This window comes from Sparus aurata, chromosome 11 (assembly GCF_900880675.1).
Source record: "Sparus aurata chromosome 11, fSpaAur1.1, whole genome shotgun sequence".
NCBI classification, from domain to species: Eukaryota; Metazoa; Chordata; class Actinopteri; order Spariformes; family Sparidae; genus Sparus; species Sparus aurata.
Genome location: NC_044197.1, coordinates 12,748,947 through 12,770,589, shown reverse-complemented (window position 1 = coordinate 12,770,589; position 21,643 = coordinate 12,748,947). Strand labels below are relative to the sequence as shown.

At 42.4% G+C, this 21,643-nt stretch overlaps 3 protein-coding genes across 8 annotated transcripts in view; 1 reads left to right on the top strand and 2 right to left on the bottom strand.

Annotated features, from left to right (window-relative positions):
* Positions 1–8,606, top strand: part of glis1b (GLIS family zinc finger 1b) — an 85,248-nt gene extending 76,642 nt beyond the window's left edge. For all 5 annotated transcript variants that reach the window (XM_030433091.1, XM_030433092.1, XM_030433088.1 and 2 more), the window contains exons 13-15: positions 5,667–5,800; positions 6,637–6,792; positions 6,883–8,606. In XM_030433091.1, coding sequence (XP_030288951.1) covers positions 5,667–5,800; positions 6,637–6,792; positions 6,883–7,019 — 427 coding nt within the window. In that variant the 3' untranslated portion in view covers positions 7,020–8,606. The remainder of the gene's footprint in view (positions 1–5,666; positions 5,801–6,636; positions 6,793–6,882) is intronic.
* elovl8b (ELOVL fatty acid elongase 8b) lies at positions 8,330–12,343 on the bottom strand. Of its 2 annotated transcripts, none has more exons than XM_030433094.1 (8): positions 12,267–12,325; positions 11,931–11,988; positions 10,845–11,032; positions 10,630–10,710; positions 10,426–10,482; positions 10,212–10,326; positions 9,243–9,370; positions 8,330–9,159 (listed from the first exon to the last, which is right to left on the bottom strand). In XM_030433094.1, the coding sequence occupies exons 2-8, from the start codon at positions 11,986–11,988 to the stop codon at positions 8,995–8,997; spliced, it is 792 nt and encodes a 263-aa protein (XP_030288954.1). In that variant the 5' UTR covers positions 12,267–12,325; the 3' UTR covers positions 8,330–8,994. The 2 variants fall into 2 exon arrangements, with proteins under 2 accessions (XP_030288954.1, XP_030288953.1); XM_030433093.1 differs by having other exon boundaries at positions 8,332–9,159; positions 12,065–12,343.
* Positions 12,344–12,461: 118 nt separating this feature from the next.
* mutyh (mutY DNA glycosylase) lies at positions 12,462–20,543 on the bottom strand. The gene is made up of 15 exons (XM_030432401.1): positions 20,356–20,543; positions 19,180–19,310; positions 18,022–18,061; positions 17,866–17,939; positions 17,735–17,776; positions 17,571–17,642; positions 17,325–17,438; positions 17,143–17,240; positions 16,835–16,979; positions 16,661–16,748; positions 16,400–16,582; positions 16,101–16,246; positions 15,860–16,009; positions 13,290–13,340; positions 12,462–13,183 (listed from the first exon to the last, which is right to left on the bottom strand). The coding sequence occupies exons 1-15, from the start codon at positions 20,474–20,476 to the stop codon at positions 13,049–13,051; spliced, it is 1,590 nt and encodes a 529-aa protein (XP_030288261.1). The 5' UTR covers positions 20,477–20,543; the 3' UTR covers positions 12,462–13,048.
* Between the last annotated feature and the right edge of the window lie 1,100 nt (positions 20,544–21,643).

Here is a 21,643-nt window from a genome sequence, read left to right as displayed (position 1 = left end):
TGCCAGTTAAAATACATTTAGTGATCGGCGTGGCACAAGTGCATGTGCGTTTGAGTGTGTGAGTCTCTCTCTCATAGTGGTGGCTGTTCCACCATGGCGGCCTGTGCTCACAGAGAGATGGGTGGTAAATGTTGTCATTCACTGCTTCAGCCATATGTGGTTATATAATTGCGGAGGGGAGAGTCTCCCGCCTTCACCTGCCTATTGATATTAGAGCCCCTCTGCAAATATTGGTGCGAGGTGGTTTGATACCTCAGCAGTGATTGACACGGGCTAATTGAGTTAGAGTGGCGGCAGAGAAGGTACAGAGCTACATTAAGAGTTCCTGCTCTGAAGGGGGACGTTCACGGCTCTTAACTCAACACCGTCTGTCTTCCAGCCATTATCATTGTACAAATGATCCAGAAAATGAGTGTCTATCTCACAGCCCAAACAAAAACATTTTTGAGGTAGTTGCTCATGGCAGCTTGTGGTCAGTCACTCATTTTGTGGTGCGCGGTTGTAAAATGTTCGGCCTTCAATTAGCCCGTCTACACAAACAGTTAACGCACAGAAAGGATTCACGTGATTTACTGTCAATATTCCTCCAAGACGGGTGGTGATTAAGGACGGATCCTATGTGTTTAAGGCAGTTATCTCTCCCGAGCCCTGGGTGTGCTCTTCACACTGGGGCCTGCAGGGCTGGCTTAGCTTTAGCTTAGCTTTAGCCTGGATTCTGTAGTCTGTCTCTCAAGCACTGCATTAGCTTGCTAACCAGAACCAGAAGTGTTCCCACCAGTCTGCGCCAAAGAAGCCCCTGTCATCCATCAGAGGGGCTTAATACTCGGCTACAAAGGGGGGAGATGAGAGGGGAGGTAGAGGGTGTTTGTTGAGAGCGAAGGGTCTGTGGAGGACAGGGTCTGATCCTCGCTCCCTGGTGGGACAGTTAGCTACAGGTGAAGGAAGATGAACGAGGAGCAGAGCAGGACTGCTCATGAATCTTTCCTCTATCCCATCCACCCCAGTACAAAGAGGCAGGAGTCCAAGAGCAGCTTCTCTTTAACACAACAAGAGTACATCAACTTGGGAGTAATGTTTCTGGATCATAGTTGTAGTTGATGTACAAGCACACATGCCTGAATACAAGTCATCCTGTCTGGACTTCAGGGTCCAGTTTACGTTGTAAGTCCTTTTCATCTTTCTGTTGAAGCTCTACTGAGATCACAGTTTAGTCATAAACAAATTCCATTCCCACAATGACGTCAACTTGCCCTTATTACTCACAGAAAAAGTCACTGAGCCACTCAAGTCAAAGTCACCGAGCGAGTGAGGTCTCATTAAACATCCAGCTCATCACTGTAAAAATGTCCGTATAAACATCATCTCCTGAGACCATCTTCACGCAGTTGAGGTCACATGCTATAGTAGACAGCACACAAGGGTATTTTAGCTATCTGTCCACACTCTCCCCAACCTCGAACCTTCCTAATACTTCTAAAATTGAGTCCATTAATCTGATAGCCTCACCTTAAAATCCCCCCCCCCCCCTTCAGGAATCAACGGGTCACCGGTCAAATCACTCTCTCACTGCAGCGGGACAGGAGTGGGTGGGCTTGCTGGAAAAAGCAGGATGGTCAGTGAAGATGAATATCAGGAGAGAGATTAATGCTGCATATGAAAGATTCCCCTCATACCTCGAGTAGCCATCAAGCTAGAGACCAGCAAGAGCAGGGCCGGGGGCAGCTGGCAGTGATTAGCTTATGATTCACTTTAGCTGCACATAGAGGCAGCTTGTAAAAATATGAACAGTATAACTGTTTCCTGAGTTTGTGCTGACAGCAGCTCCTGGGGGAATGCTGCTCTCTGCAGGAACACATGGCCACGCACTGGACCCGTGCCAACCCGTGGATTAGCCACACTCGCTAACAGCTAGCTTCTCCAGAGTTGGACTAACACAAGGTGCATCACAAGCTTCCTCAACTTTGTAGAGGTACACATGGAGGTCAAGTGCATTCCATTTACAGTTAAACACTTACATTTGATACCTATATGAACATGATGATGAGAAAAAAAAACATGCAGAGCAAAAACCCTCCTATTTGGAATAATTCCCCAACCAGCTGGCATCAATCTTATCACCTAATCTGGTGTATCAAGTAGCTAATCATGCAGAACAGGAGCAGTGAGATGGGACATATTCAGATCTTTGGCATACCACCAATACCACACGATAAAAATACCCATTTACAAGTAAAGACTCTGTGTTTGTACTTTTACTAATTGATTAAGTAATTAAACCTATTAGCAGGAAAAAATTGTTCCTCACTGTGTTATATTACATGATTGAAATATTAGTATTGATATACTGTAGCTGGTTGAAGTGCAGATGATTTTACTTCTTTATGTAACTTCAGGTAGTTTAGTCTTTTAAGGTACAATGTGTAAAATCAGCCAGTTATTTAAAAAAATTTTTTTTAAAAATACAGTAATATCATCAACAGAATGTGAAGAAACAACAGTGTTGACGTTATGTTGCTGTATTGTGTTGCAGTGATATCTACTGAAGTTAGCATGCTAACTAGCTAGCCCCAGCCCATCCTGTCTCATAGTACCACTTTGTACCGCAAGTGGCAGTAGTCTGATGGCTCCCATGGTTACAGGAAATATTTTCACATCTATTTTCTTCACTAAACAAAAAAAGGCAACCTTACACTTTCTGAATTCAAATTTCTCTCTTTTACCAAACTAAGACAAGCTTAATTGCTTTGTTAACTCATCGTAAAACACACTTTAATCAAACACGACATGGTTTGGTCCAAAAAACATCCTCAATTCAATTCTTAGATGTGAAATTTTTGCAGCTCTACAGGCCGTTTCCATCCTCCACCAAGGAATGCCTTACCCCGCTAAAGACAGGTAGTCACTGCAGCCAAACATAGTTACAGCAAAGAGTAGCAGGTCCAGTATAGTAAGTACCCAGATAAGAAAATTGTACCAGACATTGTAAATTGATAAAGATAAATTACTGAGTTGGGGAGGAGGGGTAGGATTAAATAAGTGCATACTTCTTCCTACTTCTTTTCTGGGCGTGTCAGTGCTTGTTAGTGGAAAATACTGTCTGAAATACAATTTTAATTCATTCATTAATTCATTTATCCGGCCCACGTAATGCATGGAGTGATGACACTTGGTATGTGGGCAGGATGAATGTGTCTGTTGTGGGCCGGATCTGGGCCACAACAGTTTTGCTAAAAAGCGGTGTTGCTGCCCTCTGTAGTTTTTGAGCTGCCTTAAAATTCTGGTCATTTCCTACAAATGACACCTTTTAAGAATATATCACATTTTATGAGCTTTCAAATAACTTAATGTCATGAGGAGGTTAATGTTTCCTTCTGAAATGTAGCAGAATATAAAATGTATAAAATGTACTTAGTTACTGGTGGTTAGTATAACAGAAATCTCAGAATCATATAACTACTGAAATACTCAAGCATCATATTTTTAAACTTTCAGGGGATCCATTTATATGTTTATGAGGAAGACAAACAGACAGAAGATACACAGGAGAGAAGCACAAGTTCGCTTATGGAGTCAGTAAAAAGAGCACGCCAAAATATATTTTTTATTCCGGTTTTATGATGATCTCTATTGATAAAGGCAGACACACTGTGAGCCTGAAGCTATGTCCCTCAGCTAAATAAAATGTAAAATAAATTCCGCACTGGCAGGAACTTCGTTAACCATCTCCCTTCATCAGCCCCTCTCTGACCTGCACAAAGCTGCCAGGCCAGCTACCGGGTGCTGGGTGGGACGTCCCCACACTCAGGCAGGAGTAGGTCATACAGTCGGCTCCAGCCAGGCCAGCAGCGAGCAGTCATCTGAGGGCTCGGCTGCCTCCAGCAACACTCTGTCATCACGTCCGTATAGTGCTTAGTGCAAACCATATGCTTCCACGGCACAGCAGCACATAGTAACACAGCAGCAGTTTATGTGTTGGCATTCCTGATATGCACTCACGAGAGGGTACTAAGTAGCTGTTGAATATTTTAAAAAAGCTCTGCAGGTCTGTTGGCTATCAGTCTGGATTTGGACCAGATTGCTGTTTTCATTAAGTTAATGTCAAGTGTACAACATGAAGTCGTTAAATCACTGGTCATTTTGAGTTGCTTGTTAACTTTCACATTCAGCATTTAAGTGGCTGGATAAATACCAGACGTGGCCCTCACTGCTGCTGGTTGAATTTATTAAAGTGATCTTATGAAGGCGGAACAAGAAGCACATTAGATATGTCTCACTTAGCATAAGCATTTCATTAAAGGTTTCAAGATTTTTTTTACTCCTAAACAACTTACTTACACACAAACGCTTTAAAAGGCCTCTGTCCATCTGTGCTGCATGTAAACGTAACCATCAACCATGCATATTTGTTATCATCTGACAGAACGAGGCTAGCTGTTTTACCCTGCTCCCAGTCTTTGTGCTAAGCTAAGCTAACACTCTCTTGGCTCGAGCGTCACACTGATCATGAGAGTGGTCTGACTTTTCTCTCTGCAAGAAATCGAATAAGGGTCATCCTGAAAATGTCAAACTATTCCTTTAAAGGGATTTAAAGTCAGACTTGTGTCATGATAATGGAAAAGTGACTCAGGCACTCAAAGTATTTCACCCGAGACAGACATGTAAACTGAGGAGGTTTTTCACATTTCCTCTAATGTTTGCTCAACTTTGATGGCTTTGAGGTGGAATTCCCCTTAAAGTGCATGATGTAACCCTCCAAATATTTAGAAATCCCTTGATGTGCAGACTTAACAGCGAAGACTAAATTAAAAATAAAATAAAAAAACGGCATACTTTTCATGTTAGATGATATGATGTTATACAGAACGTGGTCTCAGCTGCTGATGACAGCTTCTGCACAAATTCACTGAAGCTGCAAAGAGCAGCATTTTGTTCTGCGAGTTTTAGAGGGTGACCGAGTTTAACTGTGACACTAAATGGGGGGATTACCATCAGGTGGTTTGATCGTGATATTTCTCCATTTGCTTTGACTTCTTTGATCCCCAGATTGTGGTTTTCCCAGCGCACAGTGTGACTGTTCCATTTAAAGACTTTGAGAGTATGGCTCGATTTTCAATTTTGAGGCTGTTGTATTGAATTTTTTATATAAATGATCAATATCCACAAAAGTAATCTGATGTGGAAAACTCAGTTGTTCTCCACAGAGTCACAAACATGTCATCTTAATATTTCTCTTTCTCAAAAGTCATGAATGTAAACACTATTGTGCTTTCTTCTTTCTGGGCCACAAAGCCCGGGGTTACTGCAGTGGTGGGCAGTGTGTGTGTGTGTGTGTGTGTGTGGATGGGGTGGGGGCGGGTTGGTTTCACTTGAATGCACACTCTGCTGTTTGTTGACTTAAGATCATAATATGTGGTAGGAGGACGATTACGTGTGGGGAGCCCGAGTTTCCACACGCCTGGAATGTTTCTTCTTCTGTGTGTTTAGGATCACTAACTGCTCCGCTGGGTTTGTCGGATCATGTGGTTAGCTGGCCGGCATGTTGCTCCGACTTCGATTGGGATGTCACAATGCATGAAGCATTTTATTGAGAAATTATGAAGATTGTCTAGAGAGGGGTCTGAATATTTGATCGAGAGGTTCACTCAACTTTCTTTGTCTCCCTGTAGAGTGACGGGTACCCTTCTGTCCCCGGGGATGAAGGGAACAGGGACGCCTCCTCCTCCGTCTCTGGAGAAACAGCATGTCCACCATCAACACAAGCCCTACTCTCACTACCCACACCACCAGTCTGCAAATGACGGTAGGACAGACCCAAAGACATCTGGCTCGATCAGGAAATCTTTTTTAACTTGGATTTGAAAATGTTCTATTGGGATTTCAGTTTATATTTCTGAAATGAATCCCGTTGCAGGTGTAACGTCTATATAACTTCCTATAAGAGAATTTGTAGTGTCAGATCACTTGAATACACACAAGAAAACCTGTGTACTTTTTTAAACTCACTGTAGCCGTAGACCCACATGAAAGGCCTCAGAGAGAGGAAGTTGTCTCTTAGAGCAGCCATACTGCCCTGTGGCCCTGTCAGAGCATTTTTAGGACAGAAAGAGATTAGAGTCGTAGAGACAGAGTGGGGAAAACCACATGCCGGAAGCCTTTTTCCTGCGCTGAATTAGCCAACAAAATGCTGGCTCGTGTACTCAGCTGTCTCTCAGCGCCCTAACATGGCAGGCTCAGCTGTCACTCCCGAGCTTTTTTCCTAATGCCTTAAACACTGTTTTCCCTGTAAAGATCCACACATGGACGTCTCTCTAACCACGCTGCGGTCGGGGAGTTGCGTAAAAGCGCTCCAGGAAAGGCTGCTTTCCCATTATCGTGACTCCTGCGGTCGATCCTGAGTACAAACTGAGACGATGGGGACAAATGTTACATACTACGGGGCTGGCCTAGTTAGCACGAGCACAAATATAGCATTGTCATAATTTCAGATCCACATCGAGTTTCAGCCGGATGGAGCGGACGCTCGCTGACCCTGGAGACAATCACCCGTGCAGGCTGGTAGCAGTTGATCAAGTCTGGTTTCTATTTTTCTCCTCTCTTCCTCCTCCCCGCTACCCTGCATCCTCCTTCATTTCCTAGAATACCAAGGCAGCTTTCAGAGCTGCTTCCATTTCGGAGACTCCTACAGGATGGAGCAGACGGTCGGTGGCGTCCACGTCCCAGGAGATTCTCACGCCTACACTTCCCATCAGCACAATGGCTTCCACATGTCGACTAGCAACGCTGGCAATGCAGGTGAGGACAGTTTACCATAGAGCCTATATGCCAGACTCATCAATAATGATTTATTTCACGACAAACTTCTCATTATCTTGTCCGTTCCAGGCTTCAGCTTGACCCAGGATCTGCAGGGCAGCGCGGGGTGCCAGTTCTCCTCCAGCCCAGAGGAGAGCGTTTTCTTCCAGGCGGGCAGTTTCGACCGCAGCCTGAGCCACATGTCCTCCATTTACACAGAGACATAGAGCCACACTGGAGCTGGGCACGCTTCACCACACCTACTTTACCACACAGCAGTCCAACTCTCTCCACAGCCATCTTGTCACACTTGGATCGCCTCTTCTCTACTTACTGTTTCCTTCTTTTTTTTCCACATAGCAAATCACAATCATTTAGAGCTCATTATGACCTACTTAGCAGCCAGATGGATGGTAAACTGGCAAGAGAGTCAGTCAGTTTAGATGACTGGGATGGGTTGCTTAGCTGACGCTATCTGAACCGTCATGATACAAATGACTTGTTTCATTGTCCAAGTAGATAACAAACAGAGGTTCCCAACCTGTATCAATGATGTCTCATCACTGATTGCAGACATCTTCCAGCTGTAACCAGTTAACCAAAAATTGTTTGTAAGTGATTCATAAGAAGATAAGCAAAGATTTGGGAGAAAAAACAACATAATTTGAGTTTTTTTCTGCTAATGTGCTCCGTTAAAGTGTTTTGGGACATTTTTACTAATGAATTCATGCTGCATTGTCACGATGAGTACAGTGCTACTCAGCCTGTAAAAACACTTCTGTGGAAGAGAAGAGAGCTTTTTCTATTATGACGAAAAACCTCAAGAAGCGCCAAAAAACAAAAAAGGCCGTAAGGAGATGATATGCCTTTGGCGAGTGGACACACAGTGAAGCCTCCACAGTACAGCCTTCTTGCATAAATAATCAAAAAATAGGACATGGAAACGACACACGAGGTACAAGTGGCCATTATACTGTGCATTTTATTAAGCCGCACTGTTGAACTTGGAATCATATTTAAATATTCCATTCACTACTCTAACACAAATGCTGTATTTGTATAATGAAGCCGGGGTCGATGGATTTCAAGTTTGCAAATACGAATTCCGACTTTGAGTGGCATTCAGTTGCACCTTCCGCAGTAGGAGGTCGGTAAAATTTAGCGTTCTAGTTTTCTGGAATGAAGCATAAAAGTCAAGATATCTCAACCCCTGCTGCATCTATTATGACCGTTCCGTTTTAAATTTTCTTAATGACTTATTCACCCTGATGGCCCTTTAATTGTGTTGCGACCCTTTAGAGTCGTCTTGTGACTGCGTCCCAAACCCGATGTTGGGAACCACTGGGTTAGAGGGACTTTCAATACTGTAAAGATAAAAAAAAAACACTATTGTCTCCTGTTTTTCTGATTTTTTTTAACTTATCTTAAATGAAGGAATGACACATGTAAAATCACAAAGAAGTCTCTTTTTCTGTTTTAATAATGTAGCTGAAGTATTCTGATTGAAAAGGAAGAAAAGAAAACACACGTGCCCTTCTGTCTTTTAAAGGCTCAGAATCACATTTATTGGCCAAGATCTCATCATGTACAAAGAATATGACTCACACTGGTGCTAAGACGCTCACAGTACAATCAGATCAAGCTTACAAATGCTGTTTTTTTTTTTTCATTCCAAATATATAAGTTTCAGACGCAGCAAATGAAATGCCCTCTCCCTCCTCTTCATGATTTTTCTCTCTGATCTACATCTTTCAATCTGTTCTAGACTGAAGTGTAGAAAGGAATATATCATTTTGCCGTGTTTGTTGTAAAAGTGGAAAAGAAATGTTTGCATTTTCCATATTTTGTTGTTGTTGTTTTTTTTTCCTTTTTGGATTTATCTCTGGAGGAGGGTCTGAACTCATTTATTCTGCAATAATGCAGAAAAAAACAACCTACAATGTATAAAATGTACAGTTTGTTTACAGCAATCATTTGAATGTTCGTCATTTCTCAATTTAAGAAATAAATAACTGAATGATCACAAAGTGTATTTTTGGCACGTGTTTAACACTGTATATAAAATACAAAAATGTAAAATGTAACACTCAAATTGTGCCCCATTAAGCTTGACTGTTTAACTGGCAGCTGATAATGAGAAAACCCTGCAGATTGTGGGCATGTTGTTCCCTCTGGTGGACGCTGGTGAGCACTGCGGGCGTCTCACTTCTGCTTCTTCTTGTTGAGGTAGCTCTGATAATAGAAGTTACTGAAGAGGACGATGAGGGTGACGCAGTAACCGAACACCACCAAGTTCATGAAGTCGGGGAAGTCGCACTCCGTGAACAGGTTGTAACCCGTGTGCAGGAGGAACAGCAGGAACTGCACCTGGAGAGGCAGCAGGACGAGTTCAGACCGCACCTTTAAACGTATATACACAAGTTGTTTTCGTACAGAGAGGAGATGCTCACCAGCTGCAGGGACGTCAGGTATTTCTTCCACCACAGGTACTTCTGCATGTGAGGGCCGATGGCAGCCAGGCCGTAGTACGAGTACATCACGATATGGACGAAGGTGTTGACCAGGCCGATGAAGAATGCTGCAGGATACAGATCGGACAAGGAAATGCAACAACAATCAGAGCAGCGTGAGGAAATAAACGATGTAGAGAAGATGTTGATGGTGAGAGAACTGAGGATACTGCAAAAACTGAACAAATTTCATTAGACTTAATACAAGACACAGTCGGCTTGAAAATATAATGACAGTCAGATATAGGAAGCTTGTTTTTAGACAGTTCTCACGTACACACTGCAAGAAAGCGACACCTTGTTTGTGTTTTCTTATTTTAAAGTGGAATTTTGTCCAGCGTATCAAAACTGCCACACTTTTCAGCTTTGAATGATATGTGTGTGTGAGGTGGAAGACATTCATTAAATCGACACACTGACACCAAGATTAATGTAGATGTTAACTCACAATATTTAGGTTTGGTTTCAGAGCATTTGAGTCACACTAAACGGTGTTGGTAAGCTATTGTTATTGACATTAGTTAAAAAAAACAATCTGTCTTCTGATCATCTGTCGAATTGAACAGTCCTGATTTTTGGGGGTATTTTTTTTTTCGGACTTAAACATCATCGTAGCATCACACAACAAACACACCTGTCACTCCCTCTGGGTACAAAACTGAACTACTGATATCTTGAATGTGGAAAAAAATACTGTTCTATGGTTATTTTAACAAAAAAGACCCCAAAAAAATAAGTTCCAACTTGCCTAACTTGTCAGTGGCACAAATACATATTTAAATTGTTTTTGAAAACAGGGGCTAAGTTGTTCATGACAGCAGCTGGGCGGGTTTTTGTGGACAGTAAGATAAATATGGAATATGCTCCATTTGAAACTCAGGCTTCTTTTTACCAAAATAGTTGACTTACACTGTCCGCCGGCCACGTACTTGATTCCCGCCCACCAGTTGAAGATCATGGTGGCGTGGTGGTAAACATGAAGGAAAGTCACCTGGCTGTCCTTCTTCCTCAGGATGAAGAAAAGCTGCTCATAACGGAGGAGAGGAGGAGACCGTCACACTTTGGAGTTCTCGCTGTAATACCCCCAATTCTTTCATATTGAACGTTTTTCATGCGTACTCACCGTGTCGCTGAGCTCTATCACCTTGGAGAAGAAAAACCACCAGCAGACTCTTGCCATCTAGAGGAGGAAAACCATGAGTTTGACATATTCTACTGTACATTTTATTTTTAAAAGTGCTGATAGAACTATTATTTTGTGAAATATGTAGCTTGTGACGGACTAAACACATCGAGGTGACCAAAGTATGACGTGAGGCGTGCTTACCCTCATGGCCAGCGGACTGGTGCTGTAATCTACAGGCTGACAGAGTAAGCTGTAGTTTGAGATCCAGGACGTGACCAGGAACTGTGTGGAAATATTCAGAAAATTACTTAAAATCCAACGATACACAAGTAATATAATCGCGCAGCAGCGTCGACTAAATATCCAAACCTGTCAAAGTAAATCTGAATATTTCAGATCGTGCAGCACACACACACCTCGTAGCACATGTAGGCGGACAAGGCGACCATGGCGAAGTTGTAAACAATGAGGACGACTTTGAGGTCAACTGGCTGTCTGTGTTTCATCAGACGGGGGCCGGCCCAGACCGCACTGAGGTAGATCAGGAAGATGATTGCCACCGGGACGGGGGAGTAGACCAGCAGCCACGGGTCCGTTCTCTTGTCTGGAACACACAGGGCTCTGCGTCAGGGACTCGAAGGCATCGTTTAGAAACAAGTCAGAAGGGACCTATTGCTGACCCTTTTTTATTTATTTGCGTGTGTTTTACAGGCTCTTGTGTGTGTAAAAGGTCTTGTAAGTTTAAAGTCAACGCCAACCGAAGTTCAGCAAAACCCCCGAAACATCTCGCTGCGACTCTGTGACATCACACTATGTCACCATGTCACACTTTTGCATAATTGATCCCTATAAACATGGCCAAAGTGAGGCTGAAAACATTACAGAGCTGTCTAGAGACACGGTGAGCGCTGCTGGCTCAGGCGTGTGTGAGCTGACCAATCAGAGGAGACTGGATATTGGGGTGGGGGGGACCTTAAAGAGACAGGAGCTAAAACAGAGAGTTTCACAGGCAGTACAAGAAAACTGATGTGTGTGTTTATTTTATTTTTTTTGGGGGGGGGGGGGGGGTTAGCAAATACATTTTTAAGAGCTGCAATGATATCCCCAAACTCTTATCCCACTCTAAAGACAGTTTTTGTTGAAGTCCACAAAGGAAGTGTTCCGGTTTTTACAGTTTGTCTGCAGTTTTATGATCCAAAAAACACTAAACGTTGAATACATCTGTTTTAGTCTGGTGAATCTGGGTCCCCGCTCCTTCTCCTCCTAGACTATGTTTCCACCACCGTAACATGATAATACCATCTGAATAGTGTCATGGTGGTTCATGCATGTGACAAGCCACAGAGCAGTCATTGTGAAGGCTCGCCATGGAGCACATCTGCATCTCACAACTCCCCCACACTGAACACACACACAGCACAGGCTTGTTTTACACACTGTCAGCGTCTTAAACAAATGCAAGATAAACCGTACATGAGAGGAAAAAACAATCTTAACCATACCTCCATTGTCCACTATCCTCTGGTGCACAGAGAGGACACTTTGCCACAGAGAAGCCATCTGGGGAAAAGATAAAATAAAGTTATTAAAGCCAAACGCTCAAATCTGCAGCATGTAAAGAGAGAAGTTTACTCACTAAGGGTGTTTCAACACGCTGGAGAACCTTTGGACACAAGTTGGCAACTAGTTATTAGCAAAGTTCAACATGCAGCAGCACGCCCTGCGGACAGATCAGGTCCTCCTGAGGTGAATGAATGAGGACACAAACAACTGCGGAAGACTTTTACCGGACAGCTCAGGGGACTAAATCAAATCTGTGCATGGGGCAGCACACTTACACCTGAGGAGGAAGTCACTGAGGTCTGGATCACTTCCTGTTTTTCTTCGCTTCGGTTTGGAGAACTTTTTGTCTTTTTAGGGCGGACCGGCTGGTCGTTCCGTGTTCGTCCCAGTAGGGGGCGCTGTTTCCTCCAGTAGTCTGATAATGAAAGATGAAATAACTCCGCATGTGGCAGTAACGACCCAGAAACTCATTATGATACGAAGGCAGATTTTTAATTTTGATTAAAAAATACAAGATTTTTAAAAAAAATTAATCACTTTCTCCATGACACATTATTACAGAGTACATCTTGTTTGACAGTGGACACGTGCCATCCGCTTGCATGAATCCTGTTTGTTTGTCTTGTGTCTGAGCTTTTACTATCCACAAGGTACAATCTCTTCACTTTGTTTGCACAAACACTGCAGTTTTATTGTGGTAATAAACATGACAGTTATCTCACAAGATGCACGTAAAATGGCTCTTAACCTGAGATGAAATCACTTTTTTTTTAGGATGCCATCAATGTAACTTCATAGCGAGACTAGTCATCATAATAACATGGTGATAAAAAACATAATCTACAATGCATCATATTAAACTGCTGATGTCCCAGAGTCGAATCCCAACAGGAGTGTCAGAGGATACTCTTACAGTATACAGGATACACAGATTTGTATAAAAGTAAAAAAAAAAAATATAGTGTTTAAATGATGTTGATGTCATCCTGTTTCTAATTCCATCACTGGTGACGCCGTGACAAAAACTTCATGTTGGATGTTTGCACACAACTCCGGATCAGGATTCCTGTTTGACTGTGTTGAAGAAGGAGCTGAGGGAGAGCTGTCTGCTGCCGCTGTGAGCTGCACTCAGTCTGGGCTTTTTAGAGGTCTGAACTTTCTTGGCGCCACCGGTCTTTTGTCTTTTTCCATCCTGAACGAGAGCAGCAGACATGAATGATACAAGCGGAATCTGCTGTTGGAACAGTCATTTTTAGAGTGAGGTACATTTTTAAAAATAAATATTCAGAAGTACTTGCCTTAGTGGTTTCATCTTTTTGACCGTGCACAGAGTCACATAGCTTCACAATCTGAAAGATAAGATAAAACTCTAAGGAGTCGGCACAGCGGAAATTCACACGTTAGAGCAGCTCAAGAGTCAGAAGCATTGTGGAAAACAGAGACACATTATATGAAAACTAGAAAATAAAACAAGATGTTGACTGAAGGTGCAATGTGCAAGAATTTTGTCTTAGACATTCAAAAATTATTTATTAACAACAGAAGGTGAAGTAATAATATAATAGTAAGTATTGGTGTTATGTCAAAAATGTATTTACAGTCAAGTAAACCCGCTGACCAGCAATCAACTCAGCGCTTTTTTTACCTCAAGAGCTGACAGTCTGATAATGAACGACACCAACACTTCTCTTGTGAAGTATGAAAAGGAATAATGCAAAATGTTTATATAATAATGTATATTTAACAATGACATACAGTGGGGCAAAAAAGTATTTAGTCAGCCACAAATTGTGCAAGTTCTACCACTTAAAAAGATGAGAGAGGCCTGTCATTTTCATCATAGGTACACTTCAACTATGAGAGACAGAATGGGGGGAAAGAATCCAGGAAATCACATTGTAGGATTTTTTATGAATTAATTGGTAAATTCCTCTGTAAAATAAGTATTTGGTCACCTAAAAAACAAGCAAAATTTCTGGCTCTCACAGACCTGTAACTTCTTTAAGAGGCCTCTCTGTCCTCCACTCATTACCTGTATTAAGGTAATGAGTGTCAGTATAAAAGACACCTGTCCACAACCTCAAACAGTCACACTCCAAACTCCACTATGGCCAAGACCAAAGAGCTGTCAAAGGACACCAGAAACAAAATTGTAGACCTGCACCAGGCTGGGAAGACTGAATCTGCAATAGGTAAGCAGCTTGGTGTGAAGAAATCAACTACGGGAGCAATTATTAGAAAATGGAAGACATACAAGACCACCGATAATCTCCCTCGATCTGGGGTTCCACACAAGATCTCACCCCGTGGGGTCAAAATGATCACAAGAACGGTGAGCAAAAATCCTAGAACCACACGGGGGGACCTAGTGAATGACCTGCAAAGAGCTGGGACCAAAGTAACAAAGGCTACCATCAGTAACACTCTACACCGCCAGGGACTCAAATCCTGCAGTGCCAGATGTGTCCCCCTGCTTAAGCCAGTACATGTCCAGGCCCGTCTGAAGTTTGCTTGAGAGCATTTGGATGATCCAGAAGAGGATTGGGAGTATGTCATATAGTCAGGTGAAACCAAAATAGAACTTTTTGGTAAAAACTCAACTTGTTGTGTTTGGAGGAGAAAGAATGCTGAGTTGCATCCAAAGAACACCATACCTACTGTGAAGCATGGGGGTGGAAACATCAAGCTTTGGGGCTGTTTTTCTGCAAAGGGACCAGGACGACTGATCCGTGTAAAGGAAAGAATGAATGGGGCCATGTATCGTGAGATTTTGAGTGAAAACCTCATTCCATCAGCAAGGGCATCGAAGATGAAACGTGGCTGGGTCTTTCAGCATGACAATGATCCCAAACACACCGCCCGGGCAACGAAGGAGTGGCTTCGTAAGAAGCATTTCAAGGTCCTGGAGTGGCCTAGCCAGTCTCCAGATCTCAACCCCATAGAAAATCTTTGGAGGGAGTTGAAAGTCTGTGTTGCCCAGCGACAGCCCCAAAACATCACTGCTCTAGAGGAGATCTGCATGGAGGAATGGGCCAAAATACCAGCAACTGTGTGTGAAAACCTTGTGAAGACTTACAGAAAACGTTTGACCTCTGTCATTGCCAGCAAAGGGTATATAACAAAGTACTGAGATGAACTTTTGTTATTGACCAAATACTTATTTTCCACCATAATTTGCAAATTAATTCTTTAAAAATTAGACAATGTGATTTTCTGGATTTTTTTTTCTTATTTTGTCTCTCATAGTTGAGGTATACCTATGATGAAAATTACAGGCCTCTCTCATCTCTTTAAGTGGTGGAACTTGCACAATTGGCGGCCAACTAAATACTTTTTTGCCCCACTGTATATAATTGTGGCATTCCTGCAGTAAAATGCTTACAAACCAGCAGACCTACATAAAAATATAGACAAAAAATATGTACATCTACAGGGAGCGCCACATGTCATCTGGCTATTTGTAAGGCAAGCAGCACTCGCACAAATAAGGATGTCCCTGATGCAGGTAGACTCGTTGACTGGTGACTCTTGTGGTCACAGAACTGGGCTGGAAAAAAAAAATCAAAAAAACTAGAACGAAACTGTGCATAGAAGAAATCTCAGTAGGGGCCAAAAGAGACCAGAGTTTCTGCCGCTTAATAACAGGGAAGACTCCAAATCAATGTAATCCTGTAATGTCACACACGGGAAATTCACTGTAATTAACTACGCTAGCGATGCTGAAGTCTGCTTTCTGCGAGTGATAATCAAGTCCGCTCCTGCAGGTGCAGCTGACCTCCGTCACACAGCAGGGCGCGTGCGCACACACACACACACACACACACACACACACACACACACACACACTCTGAGTAAACAAAATAAACACCTTTTTCACTCCTGTGGACACAGCAGCTCCCTGCAGAGCCGACTTGCTGAGCCACTGCGCGTTTTCAGTCTGCGTCTGTGAGTCACCGTCCTTCAGACGCACACTGTGAACCACGTAGGTCTGGTGGATGTGGGAGAAGATGTGAACCACCTGCAAACAGCCCATGAATGATGCATCAGAGGGCAGTCACACAGCTACAGAAAGACTTTATGTGTGTGCGATGGGTAAACATCTGACCGACCTCTCCTACATGCTGGAGGAGGCTGTCGGTCAGGCGGGTTCCCAGCTTCTTGCTGATCTCGGCACACAGCGCCTTCTTCTGTTTCATCTCGGAGCTCTTCTCCTCCTGCAGGAGACTCGGAAACTCCCACATGCCTGCCAGCAGACCTGACAGCAAAACACAAAATATAAAAACTGAAGAGAAACATTTTCAAAATCCCAACAGATCAGATTGTGCAGGGTATATTCTATTTAAACATGTGTAACATTGGAGACACATTATTTCGACAGACAAGTTCATGTCATCACCACTGCACTGACCTTTGTTTAGTCTCTGTGTGAGCAGGTACTCGTCCTCTCCCTCCTCTCCCGCTCGGATCACCACACACGTCAGAGTTCGCTCCACTCGTGGCGGCTTCTTCGCTGGCTTTCTGGGGAAGTTCTGCACACCCAGCTCATCGTCCCAGGGCTCGGAGGGACACAGTGGACATGTCCCGCTGTTCACTGAAGGGTGAGGAGACAGTACTTTGATATAACATCATGACTCCATGAAGGTGTGAGAGGAACACTGAGGACACTTACTACAGTCTTCTATATCAGGCAGGACCGACGGCTTCTTGTCCAGCTTCCCCAGCAGCTTCCTGGAGTTTGCCTCTTGTTTCACGTGAACCTTCACATACATACACCAACCCTGACATACCATAACTGTGACTCACATCTGCTTGCACATGTTTAGCACTTGTGGGGGTTTTTTACCTTGCGATGAGAGTGACAGTGTGACTGTACCGGACACTGGCTGCACAGCGGCCCTTTTGGGGTGCAGACTCGTGCTCCCAGCTCCATCATAGCCTGGTTGAAGTCCCCGGGTCTCTCGGGGTCCACCAGTGTGTTGGCCAGACTCCTGAAACAAAGAAAACAATGAATCTTAAGACTATATTATCATTTAAAAATCTTATTTTTTGTGCTTTTATTTTTTGCCAGCATCCTTATTTGATTCTTCCTGCTGAGGAGAGAACATCTTTGGATGCCCAGAGAAAAAGTAATAGTTTGAAGTCTGATCCCACCAAAGTGCCTCTGTCACTGCAGGACTCGTGCTGTCAGCTCCGATGGCCCTCAGGCGACAGAGCACCCGAATCAGATTGCCATCCACCGCTCCCGTCACCTAGGCAACACATACCTTCAGCATCAGCAATAAACAAGTGTCACGTGTCTCCAGGTGTGTGTGTATTTGTGTGTGATGACCGACCTGGCCCAGAGCGATGGAGCCTATAGCTCCAGCAGTGTAGCGTCCCACTCCAGGCAGCTGCTTCAGCAGGCTGTTGACCGTGCGAGGCATCTGTCCCCGAAGCTCTGACACCACCTAAAACATGATAGTCACCTCTTATAAAATGTAAAGACACGGAAACCATACTATGACCCTTTGGGAGCAGATCGATGCTACAGAAATGTTAGATAAGGTCGGAGCAGATTCATAAAAAAGCACGACACAGACCTTCTGAGCTCCCTCGTGAAGCCTTTTTCCTCGGGAATAGTAGCCAAGGCCCGCCCACATTTGGTTCACTTCCTGCGCAGAAATTACATCATAACATTTATATTTAAAATCAGTTATATTTTTAAACTACCATCATCTTGAGCAACCGCTTCATTAGTAATCACCTCTAAAGTAGCTGCTGCAAGATCCTGCACCGTGGGCCACCGCTGGAACAAAGTGAAGGAAGAGTTTAAATTACACATTCAATACATCCAATATATCACTTTCATGCGATGAAGACCTCGCTGCCGCCTACCTTCATCCATTTGTTGTAGTAATCTATCACTGTGGCAACTTGTGTCTGCTGCAGCATGATTTCTGAAACCCACACTAATAAAAAAAAAAGGAGAGAAAACTTGAGGTAAATGGTGTCGGCAGCAGTAAAAGTAAAGACAAGAAAACATCGTCCCACCTCCGTATGTCCTGATGTTGAGGTCTGATTCTGTCTCAGCCTGTAAAAGAAATACAAGGAGACAATCAATTACATTAGTCGGCGATAACTGTTGTCATTGTTTTCACACCGTTTCATGTGTGCAGTCAAAGGGTGGGTGATTGAAGTTGTGTAAGGAACGCGGATCACAATTAGGCATTTTAGAATTCCATCTCGAATAATACAGATGTGTTTACTCATTCAGTCAACATAATATGATGCATTAAGGTGATTTGTGCTGATAGCTAGATGAAAAGCAAAGTTTGAAATAAGGACACAGCATGGCCGATAAGACGTTGAGAAGAATTTACATTAATGTCATTTCAAAGTCAAATACAGTCAGATATAGGGGTGTGCCAAAATATCGATACTACGATATATCGCGATATTTTGTCTTGAGGTACGTTATCGATACACTGGTGCCAAATATCGATATTTAAAAATGTAAAAAAAGAAGAAAAAAAAAGAAATTTTTATTTTTATTTTTGGCCCACCACCACCACCCCTCTTCGGAGGACAGCTTTATCTTTATTCAAACATAGGTATACAACCAAATAAAATACAAAAAAATGGTTTAAGTAGCTCTGAAACCCACACATATAGATATTTAATGATAGTTGTAGTCAGTGTGTGTGTTAAGAAGAGACACTGTGCAATATACTCTTTGTTTACTTGGCTGTCATTCATGTGAAATTGATTGACAATGTTTTGTAATTCCTGTGAAATGGATTCAGTGCAGTCAATAAATTCTGAATTTCTTCAGTGACACAGATATCGTGATAGTATTGTATCGTGAGGTACCTGGTGATACCCAGCCCTAGTCAGATATCATCATCAGGAAAGCAAGATATGATATCTGGACTGTACTGCACAAGATTTTATCTCAGATACTGCGATAATAACACTCAGGAATAAGTTACCTGGCCTTTTTGATTTTGATCAAAGACTGACTTTCACTCCAAACAGAGTTCACACAAAAAACCAACAAACAGCAAAAAACTAAGGGCTTAAAGTAAACTAATGGAACCGCCAAATTATGTGCAACTCAGAGATAAAAGGGTAACAGCAGGTTTCATGTACGGCTCACTGAAACAGCTCCTGCACGTTCACAATGACACAAATATCGTCAAACACGTTTACCAGAGTCCTCCACGGCAGCTCCCTCTTCTCCTTGTCGTACCAGCGGAGAAGCTGAGAGCGCAGCAGCACAACATCAGCAGCGTCATGGAAAGTGTGATATGTGGACGGCGAGGAGGGAATTGTGCTTTCCTCTGGAAGAACAAAAAACATCACACTTACTCAAGGTCAACAACAAGGCACTGATGTTCAAGCAAGCAAAAATATCTCCTGTAATGTATCAAGTATTAGGGGTGGACCTATGATCGGCCCCGGCAGATTATCAGGGCCGATGTTCAGCATTGTCCGGTTATCAGAATCTGTGATTTTTTTTTGCCAGATTGCACATAAAATAAAACTAATCACATCAAAAAATGTGCAACTTCAGTTCTGATGCAACATCCTCTCACGCAACGTCACGCCCACAGGTACATTTGATAGGTAACATGTCACAATAACCAGTCTGTAAAAAGTGAATAATATGAATCTTCCCCGTAACTAGTAACTACATGTATAAAATAAATGTAGTGGAGAATATAACGTAGCAGAAAATGGAAAATACTCAAGTAAAGTACCTGGAAATTGTACTTGAGAGCAGGAACAGTTCTACAAATTCATTTTATCACCGGTTGTTTGAAATTCTGACACTAGGAGTTACATTGTTACTGTAAATATCTGTAATATTGGTCGCGAAATATTGTTTTTCTGTCTGCTTGTTTTCTAGTAATCGGTATCGGTCATGAAAAAGCCATATCAGTTAACCCCTGTCAAATAAACATACTGGCTGACAGAGCATGAGGAGAACAGATGATACAGGGCTGATTTCCTACTTCACTGCCTGCTTTATACAGCGAAGCTCCTTTTGAAATATGATGTTTCTATACTAACAGTTTTTTAGAAGCTTAAGTTTGGTTCTCTGTGAACCTTCAGGTTATTTCTGAGGCTGTATAGTCCACCTCATATCTGAATAAAAAAAGCTTTTAAACAAAAAAAAAAGCAGAATTGTAAACATGACAGTAGTAGTATTTATTTGTATTGAATTACACACTGTGCAAATGTTGCTTTTATCAGGTCTCTCATAAATCTGGTGTATGTTTCAGGGATGTCTGCACTGTTTTATATTCCCTATCATATCAGTGTGGCTACGTCACAGTAATGTTAAGTCTTTCAATGAAGTAGCATCAACATGGTGCAGCTAACCTTCTTTCACAGCTGTCTTTGACCTCTTCCGCTTTGGTTTTACTACTCCTGCCGCCTCCAGTCCGGCTCTCTCGCCTTTGTGCATCGTTGAACGTAACCTGCTCATGAACAAACTCCTCATGTGCAGTTTTTATTCCCAGCAGCAGCCGCCGTGTTTACTTCACGGACTCACTTCACTCCCGCCACGTTCAGGAGGACGGACGGCCGCGGCTCGTCCAATCAACTGCAAGGAAACAGGAGACGATCGTCCAACGTCACCTCCGGTGGGCGGGTCGAAAGCAACTTTACGTAAAGGCGGATTACGTGGTTGTGCAACTATCATTTAATATTGATTATTAGTGACTGTACTGTATTAGAGGATACACTCACTTCTTATATTATGAACTTGTGATATAATTCAATTATATATTATTATTTTCTTACAAGAAAAGATCAGGATGAAGATTTTATCCTGTGGGTAATGGGGGCGGGACTTGATAAGCTTTGGCTTCTCCCGCTTTTCCCTTTCGGCCATGTGTATTGTATTATTTGAACAATGATGAAATGTGATGTTTATGAATTGACATGCCCGAAATAAACAACATAAATAAATTACATTGTTCTCATGCATTAATGTGAATTATTTGGCAATTATTTTCATTGTGGATTAATGTGCTGGTTATTTTCTCCATTCATAGAATAAATTAATAACAAATTCAGAAAATAATATTAAGAAATGGTGCCACAATTACAAAGAGCCCAGAAGTAACAACCACACAGTTTATGTGAACAGAATTATAAATAAATTAAAATAATTGAGGGGAAAAGCAGCAAATCTCTACATTTGTGAAGTTGGAACCATGAAATGTTTTTACATGAGAAGTGATCACGACTTTATATTCTTTCAATCAGCTAATTGATTAATCATTTCAGCTGTACTGTATTTACAGTAGTTTATTGTAGTATAGTAGTTTCATCGATTATAATTCACTTTATACCTCTTTATACATATATTCAGGAGTTGATTCACTGAGGGCAACGCTCTCCATTCCAGGACTTTTTATATTTTTTATATCAAAGCTGCAAAATGATTGAGGTGAATTAAAAACAACAATATTTCCTTCCAAACTGTAGTTGAATCAAAGTAGGAAGTGGCATGAAAAGACTGTACTGGAACCTCAAAGTCATGCTCCAATAAAGTTATTGAAAGAAATGCATACAGTTACATTCAACCACTGATTAGTTTAACTAGTACAAACTCTCTCTGATTAAAGAGATTAAAGTTAATGGTTAAAGTCACATGTTGTGT